Below are 16,973 nucleotides of genomic sequence, written 5' to 3'. Positions count from 1 at the left end.
GAGTCCTTGCCCAGAGTTGCCCTTTAAAATCTGGAAGCAGGATCCTTTTTGTGGTAAATGGTGGGAGTTTATACAACTGGTGGTTCTTTCTTCTTCCAGGAAGTATCACCACACAATTATATTTCCTTGCAATCTCCTGTGGTTCTCTGTCTTTTCTTGGCGCTACTTCTTGGGCTCAGCACATGGGGGTACAGAGGAATCAAATTAAAAAAGCTGCAAATAAACATTAGTTTATTGTATAAACTTATTTGGTTTGCCTTAGAATAGCCTTTCTGCAGAGAACATGGAAGGCATCCATTTAGACAACCAAGGAACTACCCACCCGCTGCCCACTGGAGAACTCCAAACAGGCTGTGCTGCTTCCTTCTGATGAGGCTGACAGCACTGCCATGTTTGAGGGGGCATGGGCAAAGACACCTTCAGGGACCCTCACCCTGGCTACGCCCTTGTCTCCCAACATGCCACCTGGGTTGCTTGTCCTGCCTTCTCCCCCAATGCTCTGCCAATCTTGTTGCTTTGCCACCTTCTCACCCACCTCCACCGCCCTGGTGACTGCTCTGCTTCTCCTTTCCAGCAGGAAGAAACCCCATTTTCCTTACTAAAGAGGCTCCAGCAATAGCCACCATCTCAATTTCCCATGAGTTCCTCTTTTTCCTGCAGACACCCTGGGGAAATGAAGGTGGCGGCTGTTGCTGGAGCCTCAGCAAGCTCTTCACTGCAGAGGGCACCCTGTGCCATCATTGCTGGCAGTCATTTGAAGACCCCTGGATTGTATGGCCTTAGAGCCCCAAAGTCCAGCCCGAACAGAACCACTGGAAGGTAGCCTAGACAGGACAGACCTCACACAACTTCATGAAACTTTATAAAACCTTCCAGGTGTAAAGCTCCCCATAGGCCACACACACCTCCTAGAAGGAGAAGTAACGTCCCTAGTTAATTAACATGGAACACATTAGCGTGTTTTCTTGTAACGGTCCTAATTGAAATGGCTTTTTGCAATTTCCCTAGATACTTTAGGAATCCATATTGAAAGTATGATGCTCACAGCCACATTAAAAGAGCCAGAGCAGTTTGAGTTAATAAACTCTTGATGTTTCTGTGTCTTAAGTCTGTGTGTTCCAAGTCAGTGTAAAAACTGGAGAGCAGGGCAGAGGAGGGAAGCAAAGGCTTCCTCACAAAAGTTCATTGTTCTTCAAACAGTTTAATGGGGAAGCCACTGAATGACACCAGATTCAGAAGTACAAGCAAATGTTTGAGAACAGCCCTCTTTCTGGGATTACAAAGGGTACATTCTCTCTTCATAATTTGGAGCATGGCATTCACCCAGTATTCACATGACTGCATCATGTTAGATCACAGCTATCCCTCTGCTTTTGGAGACCTCAGGAAAATCCAAGGGCAGAAATATATGCAGCAACCAGGACTTTTGACAAACCACATTTTAACCACACTATTCCAAGTAGGATTTGGGTGGGGTTTGATTTAGTTTGGGTGGGGTTTGATTTAAAGGCAAACCTACCTAACTCACAGTTCCAGAAACAATATGCAAACCAAGACACTCTCACCCTTCAAAATCCACACGTCAACAAACTTTGCAGTGTGTAGCAAACCACACAGAATTTGTGTGAAACTGAAATACTCCGTAAAGCCCCTAAGTGACTATATGAGACCCCAAATGTCACTGACTTCTAAAGGCTATGGCTTGTATTCAACGTAACTGTAAGTAACCATCCCAGCAGAAGGATTTATGCTTGTGCCATGGGATTCCCCCTCTCTCCTCACACACTCCCTGCACCACCACCCCAAATTTGCTCTGGAGGGTTGCGGGAACCCCCCAGAAAAGATTCAGGGTGTCTGTGGGAGGAGGAGCAGGGTACAGGCCTGTTGTGTAAGTGTAAACCCTTGAGCTGATGGGGTTGTTACTTAGCGCTATTTTGGATGAAAGCCTGTTGCTGGCTGAATGGAAGATGGAGGGGGTTTATGGCCATGTGTACAAACCAGCCTGATATACAAAGGTTAAATATTTGCTGGTTCCACTTTTGTCTCTGCCTCAGCCCACCCTGGCATTGTTTCCCCCCTTCCCAAAAGTTGCCCAAAGCAAATGTGACCCTCAAGCTGAAAAAGCTTCCTTTTCTAAGTAATAAATATTAAATTAAAGACTGGACTGTCATTTCCATCACAGTCTGGTCGATTGTACATACATTTTAGGAGGTTTTGTTTCATCTGTAGGTGGAAATGCTAGAACGAATACCTCCTCTTCCTCCTACAAGCAAGCCATCACTCCTTCTTCTACTCTTACCAAATCACCAGGCTCAACCTTTGAACGAAAAACCTATTCCACTCGCCATGCAGCATATGAAGGTATCATAGTCTCAAGGAAACTAAGGGGTGCACAGATTATGTTGGCTAATCATGCAACTATCCTAGAAGCCTGCTTCATTTGCACAAACTCTGGCTTACAGGGACCTCACAAATGTGCTCATTCCTTCAGAGAAGCTCGTACCTACTCTGATCTTTCCTGGTCCTTCTAGCTGACCCAAATCTTTTGCTTAACCACTGTCTGTAACCATATTACAAGCCTTGGCTACAGATGGTGTTTGAGGAGGAGAGACCTTAACTACAATCCCATATTCAAATTACACGCTAAGCCAAACTTTTGGTTTAGCTGCAGTGCTGTGCTTAAAGGACCAGAGAGAAGCAAAGTGGGTGCAAGCCCCTCTCTGGGATCCAACACAATTACGTGGTCTCGGGACACCATGGTTTGGCTTACCGTGACATGTGAACCTGGCCAGTATATACTTGCCCTTTACAGTGCTTCTGCTACTTTTGACCCTTTCATTATTCCAATGAGTCACACCCCATTGTTATATCAATTCATGATCCTTTTAGCCTTTTTGGAGTATAGCACTGTAATCCATTGTCTAACATAACACTTTCGTCAGCAGTGATAATCCTCTCTCTGCACTTTGCCAAGATCATTTCCTGACTTCTCATGCAGACTAATCCATAGATCTTCTACATATGTCCTTGGGACACCTTTTAATTCCAGAGAAAACTACAGGATACTCTATAGACCACGATGTTGATACGTTATACTATTGAAATCCCCCTTTCCATATAACACATGCAGTTAAATTTTAATATGAAATCTTCTTGTTTTTTCCCTGCAGGGAGCTCCAGCGCAAATTCCTCTCCAGAGTTTCCAAGAAAAGATTTTGGTACATTTCTGTTATTAATACTATGAAGGCCAAATTGAGGACAGGTGCATATTAAATGCCTTATGGTCAGGGAGTTCAAAATGTTGAAAAATCCCTATACTCTTGCACTAGAATGAATTATGGAAATGACTCAGATTTGAGTATATTTCTTAGCTGTCATGTTTCCATCTGGTGCAGAGCTTTGCATTTAGAAAGAAATGGAATCTTTCTAATAGTTCTGGCTTTAGTAGATAAGAAGCTGAAATGCATGTGTCTAATATTTGGGGATAATATGCAAGTGTCTGATCTACAAAAGTAACGGGCAGCACAAGCATACCCCTTTCCCACTCCATCTCTGTTGTGCCAGAGTCCCAGGAAGCTGAAAGGAAGTCCAAGAGCCAGTTACCACTGTACTGCCAGTGCTTCCCATTCCTGGCTGAACTACTGCAATACAGATTCAGATCAGATCAGGTCCTTGGAAGCTGGGTGGCATAGGAGGGGATAAAGAGTGATATAGGATCTCATTCCCCTGTCACTGGAAGCATAAATCATTCTTCCAATGTTTTCTAAGGATGTGTACACATACTATACCTTTAAAGCAGGTTATTCAAAGAACCTTCTTTTCCCCAAAGTATTCTGGATTTTCGTCAACCTTCTCATCTTCATCACAGTTTTTCAAAATAAAATTCAAACAATTGCATTTTCCTTGGTTTTCACAGGTTCCTCTGCTACCAGGGGGCGAAGCCAAACTCGTGGTAAGATATAATATACTGTACACTTTGCAGAGATCCAAAGAGTTAATTTAGACATGCCCAAGAGTGTGTGGGCATGCTAAGTGGTTTTTTGTTTGTTTGTTTTGAAAGCTTTTTTCTTTAAGGCCAAGTCACACAAGTTTTTAAAAAAGTGGTTTGCTATGATGAGGCATGGCAGGTTGCTACTGTGGAAAGCAACACTTTGAAATGTCAGCACATATTATGTAAAAGGAAAATTGGGCTGGTGGGAGGTCTAGGAATGTAAGCAGAGTGCAGTTTTATAAAACTTGCTGTCACCATTGCATTATAATAATAAACTCATAAAAATGATTAGACAAGCCATGGTGTAGGAGAAATTAGTATTCTATTTCTATCAAACTTTGCTGCATGTGGTCTAAATACTGACAGAACATACCAAATGCCAAGCTAACAACCAGCAGCAATGAACCTTCTTCATGCCAAAGGTGTGTACAGGGTATCCAGTTACCATTACCTCTCCCTTCACAATAAGCCTCTTCTTTCATTTTGTCTTGTACAGAGAGTGAAATTCGAGTGAGGCTGCAGAGTGCTTCTCCATCAACCAGGTGTAAGTGCTTGAGCTATTTTTTGTGGACATGAACAAAGGGTAGCTGAATCTCCTTGATTAATAATCCAGTAGTTGTAGTGATGAACTCTTCCTCTGACCATTCGGTAGCCCTTTTTTCCATGATGCCATCTGATATTTTCCTAATATCTATTAGCCGGAAACTGTATAGGGGATGACAAAAATACATGAGGAGCAAGGATTACTATAATCCAATGAAGAAATTACTTGTGGCCTCGAGGGAAGAGGAGTCCTTGATGTTGAGGCGGAGCGGCCAGAACAGAGACAAGGGTTGCATACACACTATATCTTTGAAGCATGTTTGAAACATGTGTCCCCCCCCAAAAAAAATTCTAGGCACTGTGGTTTGTTAAGGGTTGCTGGGAATTGTAGCTCTATGAGGGGTAAACTCCAGTGTCCAGAAGTCTTTGAGGGAAAGAATATGCTTCAAAGGTATAGTGTGTTTGTTTGTTTGTTTGTGTGTGTGTGTGTGTGTGTGTGTGGCTTTGGCCTCCACCATTCAGCTCTATCCATCTTCAGATGCATCTGTCATTTTTAAGACCCAAACATATAAAGCATACAATTTTCTACCATCATCATGCTTTTAATTTTCTACCTACATTGTCAAGTTTTGAGCTTAAGTCTCCAATATCTCTCTTCTCTTTTAGGGACAGAATTGGACGATGTCAAACGACTACTTCGGGGAAGTCGGTCAGCTAGTGCTAGCCCAACTCGGTCCCCATCAAGCACACTCCCGATACCTAAAAAAGCTGTTGTGGAAACCAAAATGGTGACAGAGAGCAGCCAATCAGGTATCTCATTGCTGGACCCCAGGAATTCCAGTATATTTCTAATCTATCAAATCACAGAATAAGGTGGAGAGGGTGGCAGAGGCTGCAAATGTATGTCTTCTTTTCAGGCCAACAGTGCAAGGATCACAGGATTGTTCAAAGGTGCATGCCTTATCCTAATATCCAAAAAGTGGAGTGAAGTATAATGGCTTCAGACCTTTATCTCTTGGCAATGATTGAGTGGCACCATTGCAAGACTCTTTTTTTAGTTTCATCAAAAGTAGTTTCACACTAGGTATGGGGAACCTATGGCCCTCCAGGTGTTGCTGGACTCCAGTTCCCATCAGCCCCAGCCACCATGGCCAATGATCACAGGTGATAGGAGCTGTAGTTCATAGGTTCCCCACCCCTGTTCTAGACTAAATAGCAGGGCAGAGGTGTTAGTTAAAAGCTAGAAGGTCAGGACTCAGGAGTGACTCCTGACAAATAGGAAGCAACTGCAGGAAGTAAATATGCTCAATGTGAAGAGGGCAAGGAAAGAATTTGAATCAAACAAGGGATCTCTGCTGATGTCCAATTCCATGGCCACTGAAAACTCTGCTGGGGATCACAATTGGTTTATGATGTTTTAGAACAGGGATGAGAAACCTGTTTCTCTCCAGATGTTGCTGGACTACAGCTTCCATTATCCTTGACAGCCATGCTGGCCGGGGCTGGAGTTGCAGTCCAACAACATCTGGAGAGCCACAGGTTATCCATGCCTGCTTTAAAACCAATTTGAAGCACATATTCATGCTTTTCTCTATAACTCTGAAGACTATATAAACTTGTTTTTTTAAAAAAGGAAACACCAAAAACAGATTAGACCAAGTTTCATATTTTATGGCGCTGTTTAGGTGAGAGGAACAGAAAAAGAAATCACATTGCCTAAGGATCATGCATTGTAAATAAAGAAATATGGTTTTTAATGTTGCTTGTTGATTTTTCTTCCAGTGTCAGGGACATACGACACGACCATCTTGAATGCGGCACTCCCACCATACATGTGGTCCTCCACCCTGCCTGCAGGGTCGTCTCTCGGTGGCTACCACAACAACATGACTCAAAGCTCCTCTTTGATGAACACGGCAGCACATTCTACTGGATCAGGTACATGTTCACAGCATCGGCCATAGCAATTCTGCAGACAAGCTCCGAGATAACCTTTTCTGAAAACCATGAGGTGGCCAGTTGTGGTTACTCAATACCAGAAGTCTTAAAGACCACGAAGGAAGCATGCAATGCACCATCATTGCTTTCCTACATTTTCATTGCCATTCGTCAGTTGGTTTCAGAACTTGCCTTCACCTTCCGAGTTTAAGTGCTAACCATATTGGAAATTGGGAAGGAATTTCCCCTTCAGGCCAAATTGCCTGAGTGACTGTTGGAATTTGAGGACAATATATCGGATCAGGGTGGGATGTGTGCCCTCTAATGAACTCATTCACTTCAGACATATATATTATTCAGTGGAATGTTAAATTTAGTAAAGCAAATTTAGATGGCTCTAAAGTACAATCGAGTACCAGTAAAAGAAGAGTTGTGAAGCAGCCAGCTAAACAACAGCTTGCAAGATTAGGGTAGACGTCTGCAAAGGGTGAAGCGCAGTGGTTTTAGGCTAGGGATGGGAAACTTATGGCCCTCCAGATGTTATTGGACTCCAGCTCCCATAAGCCCCAGCCAATCTGGTCAATGGTCACTGATGGCAGGAGCGGTCCAGATACAACATCTGGAGGGTCACAGTTTACCCCTCCGCCATGTTTTAGAGACTTCTTTCAGTGTGTGGAATTCAAATGGAAAAGTTTAAAGTTTACTGATCATTCTGCTACAGGACAAGTGATTTGTGTCACGTCCCAGATGTGTTGGAATCTTTCTGACCTTGCCTACATAGTCAACAGTCTCTTCCTTTTTTTCCCTACCTTCCCCCACAGTGTTTGGCGTCCCAAACAACTTGGCTCCCAGTTCCCCAGCTCTGCATGCTGGTCTCAGCAGTTCTTCCACAGGTGCGTTTTCTCCCTCCCTCCTTGATCCCACCTGTCAAGATGTGTGGCCATCGGGAGAGGGAAATGCAAAGGGTTTGGTCTCCAGTTCTTCATACCAGTGGCATCAGCGCACCTGGACTAGTTTGTGGGATTCGTTTAAAGCTCCCGCTCTGTAAACAGAAATGCCTGTTTGAGGGATGGCTTAGAACTCCTGCAGCAGAGGATAAAAAAAAGTATTTATTGAAGATAATAAAAAATACATAAAATAAATAGAAGTAAAATGAGCAACACAAATGTTGCAGTGTGTCCCTGAGCCTGGGTGCCAGTCAGAGGGATGTCCTTACCTGTAACCCAAGCCAGGAGGTGAGTGGGCAAAGCCTTCAGGTCTGGCACCCAGGCTTGCATAGCAATTCCTTGCTTTGCAAGTCTCTCAGAACCTAGGAATCAGCAAGGAAGATTTCCACACCCTTCCTCTAAACTTTGAATTGTAAAGAGAGCTTTCAAGCTATTTCCCAAAGTTAAAAGTTTATTCCTGCATAATGTGTTAGAGATTTGTGCACTTGAGAGGATAATTAGAAATGAATATGAAACATGACAGACTAGCTTAGTTTATTAGGTGCAGTGTCTTCAATTTTGGGGCATGATTAATTTCAGACCATTCTTACCTGTGGTGAGTCACTATGGCTGTTGTTTGTTTTTAGTAAACTTGCACCTCACCCCAGGATATTTTTATTTGCAGTATTTGGTGTTCAGAACAACCTGGCTCCAAGCACGCTTGGTGTTGCCAATACTGCAACCACAACCGCAGGTAAGGTAACAGAACGTTATGAAAATACAGTGGTGCCCCGCAAGACGAATGCCTCGCAAGACGAAAAACTCGCTAGACGAAAGAGTTTTCCGTTTTTTGAGTCGTTCTGCAAGACGAATTTCCCTATGGGCTTGCTTCGCAAGACGAAACGTCTTGCGAATTCTTGCGAGTTTGTTTCCTTTTTCTTAAAGCCGCTAAGCCGTTAATAGCCACTAAGCCGCTAATAGCCGTGCTTCGCAAGACGAAAAAACCGCAAGACGAAGAGACTCGCGGAACGGATTAATTTCGTCTTGCGAGGCACCACTGTACCTAGTTTATGAGCCATTTGGGTGACATACATGTACTTGAGAAATTCAGCTCCTCATGGAATATTTTAAAAACCTTATTTCTGTACATGCTGGCCATGGATTAGCCTCAGACAGGCCTTTGTAGACAGTTTGATGTTGTGCATATTCACTAACTTCAGTTGTGACTGGATGCTCCAAGTGAGGCACTGGGCTATAAACCTGGCCCCAGCATTTGGCAACGTGAAATAAACACCTCAGGCGGTAGATTATTATAGGCAGCAGTGACAGCCCTTGATTGTTCTTCCTGATACCCGCCTCCACTCTGTCGCGCATGAGTAAATTAATCAATGCAGAGTCTTCTTCATAAACAGAATAAAACTTTACTGAAGAAAATAAACTTGTTAAGGAACAGCATAGTTAAAGAGCATACACAGAGTGCTCATAGCAGCTGTCTTAGTCTTCAGAGAGGCACAGATCTTAGTTATGGATTAACTGGAGCCCTGGAGCCGCTCTGTCTGCAACAACACACTCACATACTGAGCTGAGACTGACTCAGAAGACAGACTGAGGCCCAGAGAGATGGCTGGCTACATTTTTAGGGAACCCAAAATGAGTCACGAGTCACAGTGACATGGCAGTTTACTGCTAACAGTTACAGTTAGCAGGCTTGAAATGATTGTGTAGTCTTCGTAGGCCGTGCCTAGGCCTTGCCTGCTTCTGCTCTCAAGAACCTTTGTCTCATGACACACTCCACTTTGTTGGAGGACAGAGCTGTGTATGCCACACAGCCTGATGCTTCAGATGCAGTGAAAGAAGTTGTCCCATTTCTACTGTGGAAGCAAGATTCAGCTGCCCCTCTGGCTGGCTTCTGTACATGGAGTAGAGAAGGGGTGCTTTCTGGTCCTTCATCTCACACAGCAAAATGCTGTAGGCTGGCCCTGGCCATAGACAGTGATGGAACACATGCTGTGGATACAGAAGGCCACAGCATCTCTAGGTAGGACTTTCCTGCCCGAAGCCCCAGAGAGCAACTACTAGTCTGTGCAGAAGACAATACCAGGCTAGAGGGACTAAGAGTCTGACTGAGTGTCAGCAACTCCTTAATGCACCAGATATTGATGAAACAATTACTTATACCCATATGCTAATCACAGTGCAACATATACACATACTTGGGAGTACATATGTATAGGGTTCCACTGCCAAGCGCTATTTTTTCATTAGGGGTTTGTGAGAGTAGGGCATGCTAAAACCAGGGACCAAGCAGGTTACTTAGGAACCATGCTTAAACCCATGCTGAGTACCATGAGTCCGAACAGCCAAACAGGATTGGTAGAGATGGGACAGCAGACACTGTACCTAAGTACTGCCAAGTTTTCACAATAATACTCACCTGCCTTACAGGGCTGTTATAAGGGTTGTTTGGATAATTGCATTGAAACGCTTTGAACTTTAATAAAAGGAAATAAAATATTATTTATTAGTAACTTGCAACTCTCTGCAGAGAAATACCTTTTCCTCTGCTTATTACTCAATAAATAAATAAATGGTGGGGTGGGGAAGCAGATATCTAGATCTCTTTCTTTGGCTTCTACAAACTGAACTGAAGTTTTCTCTTCTCCTCCTTTATTAGCAACAGCATATGGAGCAAAGAAGAATACAACCCAGAGCTATGGCGTGACTAGCACTGGTGTGTCCACCTCATCTACAACTGGTGAGTCTTCGTTTTCATTTTGCATTATATGGAAAACCAGTCTCTATATAACTGATGGAATGGTACCTTTTCTGCAATCCATAGTATACACATGTCTGCCATGGAATGGGGAGGTGGGGTTGTGTCACTAGTGATATCATAGGCACTATTGAGGACATGCTAGTGGCAATTTTTTCATGTATAGAAATGTTTTCTGGATGCAGGGGATTAGAAGGGACTCGGGCCTCATACAGACTGACCACCCCCCGTAAACACACAATAATATAAAAATATATTATATTAGGGGAAATTCCTTGCAAAAATCACATACCAAAAAAAGCCTATTAGGATAAATATGCACTAAAATGCTGACATTTTTTTTAAAAAAATAAGAATTGCAAACTGATGTAGAAATGTTGGGAACTAAACTGAACTCCAGATATCACAGGACTGAAATTCCCATCAGCCCCTACCAATGTGTGTTGTTATCCAGATTGTCCACTAGATGCAGCTGCTGCTGCATTTTGAAAATAAGAATAAAGGCCTAGTGCACTAAAGCACTTGGAGAACAGATTAATCTTCTCCCTAGTGCCTGTTTTGCAGCCATTTTTCTCAAAGGGGAGCTGACTTGGATTTACATCATGAAGTCTAATTGCAAAACTGATATCATTGTCCCTAATTTAAAATTTATGCCAGACGGTCTTCACAGAAACATTTCTTCATAGTTTTGTTGGATAAATCAAAGGCAGCAGTTGCTTGCATGGCAATTCCATGAACCCATTATCACTAAAAAAGAACATATTTTAATCAAGACAGCAGCAAACCCTGCTGTCACCCATATGGGATTTATTCCCTGTTCTCACCCATATAGACTTTTTCCACCCTGTGCTTTTGCTGATGCTGGTGCTTTTGGTGCCTTTGCTAGCATTGCCAAGGGTGTCAGAGCACATGCAATAAGACATTTACAAGTCTAGATACTGAAATTGACATTATACAGTCCAAATACTGAAAATGACATTTTGATAGTCCAAATATTTAAATTTACATTTGAGCCTACAGCAGAAAGGGCCAAAAGACCCTAGCAGAAATATACTTTGGATACATCCTTTTTGGGACAGGATGTTTACCTTTTTTTCTTTCTAGCATGTTCCAGTGCCTTTAACAACCAAGGCAGGAATTCAATAGCTGGAGCTTTCCCCTGTTATATATGTACTGAAAGTGTTAGCAAAAATGTCTTTCTACCCAGCATAAATTCGTAACCCAATATGCATTTTGTCTGAATCCAACATTTGTGGAATTTTAAATAACTGTCTGAAAATGGGCAAAGCAATCCTCTACTGCAGTTACACTGGGGCCAGGGATAAGCTGCCGCTACACCGGCAGAACAACTGCCCTATCCAACACGTGCTCAGTCCAGTATAGAAAGAGAAAGCACTTGCGAATAAAAAATGTAAATGTCTCAGAAATGCATCCTTGGCAACGCCAGCATTGCCCACCAATCCCAGGGCATGGCAGATGCTATGCACTCACACCAGCCAGAGAACAGAGGGAGGCATTCCATGCCAGCTGATCTGAGGGCATGGCCATAGTGCAGTGATGCCACAGTGCCTCCAGCACATGAGTTCAGCAGCACAAGAAGCAGCACACTGCTCCCAAGAGAACTTGGGTTCCCCTGCAAGATGGGATCTATGCATATGTACAGCCTCAGAACTTGATCAGTGTCCTCCTGGCAATCACTAGACCAAACTTTTGCCTGTGGAGCCACTTCGCCAGCATGTCTGAGTCCTTCTCCTGGCATTTATGCCATGCTTGTAGTGTATCTGGCATGCTACCCGTTTAGCATGGTCTGCCACCAAACTCTGTAGTCTGGCAGCCGACTGATCTTCACTAAAAAATTGTTCCCTAAATATGGAAATCCAAATGTTCAGGTCCCCAAAATATATGATGAGGCTGGAATAGGGAAATCACAGATTCCTGCCAACAGCTTGGATATTCATAGGGTTATTGTGCAACAGTTGCATGCTTTCATTTACTTTTACCTTTTTCGATGCCATCCAGCTGCCACTACCACAGGCTCTCAGAATGATGACATCCTGCGCAAGGACTGCAAGTTCCTGCTCCTAGAGAAAGAGAACGTGGCTCCCAAGAAAGATGTGGAGCTGCTGATCATGACCAAGGACAGTGGAAAAGTTTTCAGTGCTTCCGGCACTGGGCTCAGTGGAGGTTTGTTTCCTGCCTCGTTCTCATGTGTCACACCCATTGGCGACTTTAGACTTAACTCAGACATTACTTTGGTGGGGTAGAAGCTGCCTTCCTATGGTCTAGTTTTATACTACTCTAGTAAGGTCTAAATGGGGAGACAGCATAATTCCTTCCCATGCAAATGTTAACTGACTCCCAGCTCCCATGCTGTTTGTTTGTTTATCAAGAATCTTATACCACTGAATATTAAAAAACTATAAGTACTTTATGTAAAACTCTTGTGGTAACATATGAACTGGTCCTACGCTGCATGTATGCAAGGTATTTTTCAGGGGTTGTTTGTGCTACATCTCATTAGGTATCCAGTGACCAGCATGTGGTAGCTCTTAGCCCAGCCGTCTGTGCTGCCATTGAGAGCATCTGTGGGAGCGGTGCAAGTTGCATCTGCCAAAAGGTTCTCCCAGTCACTTCTGGTTTGCTTCTAAAGCCCCTGATCTGAAGTGTGGAGAGCTCATTTCCAGTCCCTGTGTATTCACACAATCAGTTGCTATGTGGTTATCCTGGGAGTAGTGGAGTCATATTTTTGGTGGACAATGTAATCACCCCATAATAACTAAGTCAACATGAATGAGGAAGAAGATTGTTCCAAATGAACTGTCAGTTCAGACATACCAGGTGTGATACCTACTTTGAGATACTTCTAAATGTGTTTTGTTTGGGCTGTTTACAGGCTGTTATTCAGAAGACACCCTAAAGAAAGACAAGCAGGCTTTCTCTTCCTCTTATGCTGGAGATTCCTATCTGAAATCAGAAACAAATGGTAAACCTCTGATGCTCTGCCTTGAAGTGGGAATAATATTTTTCCAACATAGCTATAGAAATAAATGTGTGCGCTTGCATACACTAACATACATGAAAATTGTGTAGGTGGCTATTGTACCATGGAATCACGTGTTGAGAACTGGATGTAATTTGTGGCTTCCTAGCACCTATACATGATAAAACAATGTTTTCCCCTCTATACACATGTGCTAGAAAGTGCCATGTGCAGGAAATAATTGAGGTGTTGCTATAGTCATTCTGGAGGTGAAAAAAGTGCTTTAGGGTGAGTCGGGTTTTGGGAGGGGAAACATTTTCTTTAAAGGTATCTTTCTTGTGGTTGTGCATGGGTGTTTGCAACTGTTGCTTTCTCTTTTTGCATATGCTTCTGCACCATTATTTTTAGGGTTTCTTATCCTTTTTCATTTTTAAAAAATTCCTATGTGGGTTGCAGAAACCAGTCTAATACTTACCACCCTTAACAATGAAAATTGCATAATTGTGGCCCTATTATCTGATCAGTGAAGCCACACTGCAACTGTTTCTCTCATGATCCTTGTTTGGATTGGCAGCTGTCGCCCTGGGTTGAATTTCATTTAGAAACAGTGTGGCTGCATGTAGGAAGACTATTTAGCATTTGTTCTTGTTTTCCTAATAGGAGGACTAAGATCTATTTCAACAAAGGACAAAGCTACTTATGCAGGTGAGTGAGTGTGCCTTAGAAGGGAAGCAACGTTTTATAGTGATTATAGCTTTAAAATGTCACTAGGTAAAATGCAGCCCCGCTAACAGCTGATCTGCAGAGGCACAACAGAGCTACAACCCAAGCTCAAATGTTCCTTAATATGCCAACTAAAGTCAATGACACTCCAATAGAAATGTTCCAGTCTACTGGGGATTGCAACTTGCAATCACAACCCACAGGGAGTTCTCCTGTCTATGCCTCACAAGCGAACAGAAGCTGCACAAGAGCTCACTTAGTGTTTTCATGTACTTTTACTGAGTCCAGAATATCAATCCCAGATGTCTCCCTTACTTCAGTTGCTAGAGAGTTTTCCCAGAGGAAGTGTAACACTATTTGAAATCTTTTGTCAAGCTTTAAAATCTTTCTTAGTCCCATTGATTTTGGCAGAGACTTAAACTGGGGACTGCTGGTTCATTGCTTGTGATTTTAATCACTTCATGACACAAACCCTCACCAAGTTTGGGATGTTACATTTAAAGAAAGATAAATATAATGGCTGTGTTCAGACATCATGATGAACCATAACTGATCCATGGTGGGAATGAGCAGTAACCTCACACAACTTGGTGTGCCCTTTCCCTTTCATAGCCACAAGGAGAAGTTTGGAAGCATTTGCTTCCATTTTAAAAAATAACTACAGTGTGACACATTGTTCAAGCCCCAAAAACTATGGTTAATCCTAACTATGGCTTGTTTGAAAGAAGCCATCTTCACACTACTGCAGTTTTGAAGCTGGCTTGTTTCAGAAACCCAAAGTTAAGTTTAGGTGGTAGCTAAATGTGATTAATTAAAGCTGCACTAGGGGAGAAAGGAATAGTGGGGAGTTCATGAACCAAAGGGAGGGGGCTCAGCTCATCCCAGTCATTATATCAACCATGGTTTGTCATGATTCCCAAATGAAGCCATTATGGAGAGAACTTCAAAGAAATATATATATATATATATATATATATATATACACATATATATGTTGTGTTGGAAAGTGCTATGCAATTTCTATGTGATGAAGGCCAATTTATAAATCTGTTTAATAATAATCATTAAGTGGAAGACAGTAAGTAAAAGAATCTCGACAAACATTTGTGTGGGACACCTTGGAACGTTTTCCAGCCTACACCTTTGTGGAGCCACACTCTCTTGTCTAACCTGCTTTTACTGTTACGTCTCTGCTCACTATAGAAATCCGAGGTGATGATGGATGTGGTGGAGCAGGAGCTGCTCCAGCCTGGTGCCCCTGTGCCTCCTGTTGCAGCTGGTGGAAGTGGCTCTTAGGCTTGCTGCTAGCCTGGCTGCTTCTCCTTGGTCTACTCTTTGGGCTTATTGCTCTGGGTAAGTTATTACAAGTGAACAGGAGAAGTGATGGGTTGCAGCTAAGGAAGGGGATGGCTTAGGAACAACACAAGAGGAGACCAACGGGATCAGGCTAAAGGCCAATCTAATCCAGCATCCTGTAGTCACAGTGGCCAACCAGGTGCCTATGGGAAGTCTGCAAGAAGCCCACAAGTAGTACTCTGTACCAGTTACTACTGAGCAATCAAAACAAACATGGGGAGGAAAGTTCAGCCATTGATTATGATGAGAGCATGGTCTTAAATTATTTAGGACTGGGGTGAAGGGATCTAGGCAAAGTTCTCTGTGAAGAACCTGGAAGCCCAAGTGCCATTCTGTTTTTCTCCCAATGAGCAATGCAGGAGGGACACCTTCACTGAAAAGGAACAATTCAACTTAATTACATATTTTGACTTTGGTTAGAGAACTGACCAATCTGAGTTAATTGGCCAGTCATATGATGATACAGAATTTCCTAGGTAAAATGCTCTGGGTATGTATAACTAACATGGGGCTTGAACCCACAACCCTGAGATTAAGAGTCTGATGCTCTACCATCTGATATATACATCACACACACATACACACACACATACATCCTCCTCTGAGAATCCACTGTTCACTCCTTTGGAAGACGCTCTCTATCAGAATTGAGTTAAATTTCCCACAATTCAAGAAGGTTTTCTGTTGCACTCTCCCCACCCCTAGGCATTTTGTATTCAGTAAGTTCCCCACACTCATAACTATTTGTGATTATTATGGTATTTTGGCCGTGACACAAAACCTCACTTTCAATACTGCTTGTGTCTGCAAGAATGTGGGGGCAGTCACATTGCTTCACTTCCAATCAGTGCATATCCCAAACTTCCTGGTGAAACCCTATAACTTTTTCTATCACAAATTGTCTGGGTTTGTTGTTTTTGGTCTGTTTTTGTTGTTCTATAGTTCCTCTGGATAGTGCTAATGTAGTAGCATTGGGGACACTTCACAGTGCAAGTAAAAGCAGAATAAATCCACCAGTAATGCACCATTTTTGAATAAAGAACATGTTGAAGAACACACCTGCAATAAAACAGCAGTCTGGAGGAACCCTAAGTTTCATCTCAGTTCTGGAAAAGCGGAATGGAGGCACAGAGCGGGGACTAAAGTTGTATTCACACATGCAAATAGTAAAACCAATGATCATCTAATTCTTTGTTTTAACTTCTTTCAGCGGAAGAAGTGAAGAAGCTGAGATCCCGGGTGGAGATCCTTGAATCCCAAGCCAGCCGCTGGCAGGTTCAACCCAACACAGTTGAAAATGTACATGCTGTACATTCTGAGAGATATAAAGCAGTACAGGGTGATATTAGTGACGATCAGTTGTGGTTTTTAATGAAGAAGAGGCTGGATGTGGAACGAAGCAAAGGTGAGGAGCCCACAAAATTCCACAAGGATAGAAAAAGAAGCAATGTATTTGCCAGAAAATGTGTAGTGTTCTTTAGCTACACTTCTAAATTTCCTATAACGCAATTAAACTGGAGGGAAAGAATGGAGCATAACTGAATTATGTGGACTTTGAGGTCAGTCCAAACCAATCTGTATATTTGTATAAAGCAAAAGACTAAACTAAACTCAAATTAAAGACTAACACTTTTTTCTGGTCTAAGTTTTAATGAATGAAGTGTAATTCTGGAGGTTATCTGGAATAATGCCATACCCAGATGTCCAGAAGGTGGAGCATTCATTCCTTTCCTCCAGTACTGA

At 42.7% G+C, this 16,973-nt stretch overlaps 1 protein-coding gene across 1 annotated transcript in view; it reads left to right on the top strand.

Moving 5' to 3' along the window:
- COL17A1 (collagen type XVII alpha 1 chain) overlaps positions 1-16,973 on the top strand; it is a 64,246-nt gene that overhangs the window by 10,523 nt on the left and 36,750 nt on the right. Inside the window, exons 5-18 of the mRNA XM_081006241.1 lie at positions 2,230-2,361; positions 3,171-3,218; positions 3,917-3,952; positions 4,488-4,535; positions 5,201-5,344; positions 6,317-6,472; positions 7,294-7,365; positions 8,084-8,152; positions 10,073-10,153; positions 12,191-12,355; positions 13,065-13,154; positions 13,812-13,856; positions 15,078-15,227; positions 16,441-16,635. Coding sequence (XP_080862367.1) covers positions 2,230-2,361; positions 3,171-3,218; positions 3,917-3,952; positions 4,488-4,535; positions 5,201-5,344; positions 6,317-6,472; positions 7,294-7,365; positions 8,084-8,152; positions 10,073-10,153; positions 12,191-12,355; positions 13,065-13,154; positions 13,812-13,856; positions 15,078-15,227; positions 16,441-16,635 — 1,431 coding nt within the window. The remainder of the gene's footprint in view (positions 1-2,229; positions 2,362-3,170; positions 3,219-3,916; positions 3,953-4,487; positions 4,536-5,200; positions 5,345-6,316; positions 6,473-7,293; positions 7,366-8,083; positions 8,153-10,072; positions 10,154-12,190; positions 12,356-13,064; positions 13,155-13,811; positions 13,857-15,077; positions 15,228-16,440; positions 16,636-16,973) is intronic.

The sequence above is a fragment of the Podarcis pityusensis genome (assembly GCF_964106645.2).
Source record: "Podarcis pityusensis genome assembly, chromosome: 5".
Lineage (NCBI taxonomy): Eukaryota > Metazoa > Chordata > Lepidosauria > Squamata > Lacertidae > Podarcis > Podarcis pityusensis.
This window is presented reverse-complemented; position numbering and strand designations above follow the sequence as displayed.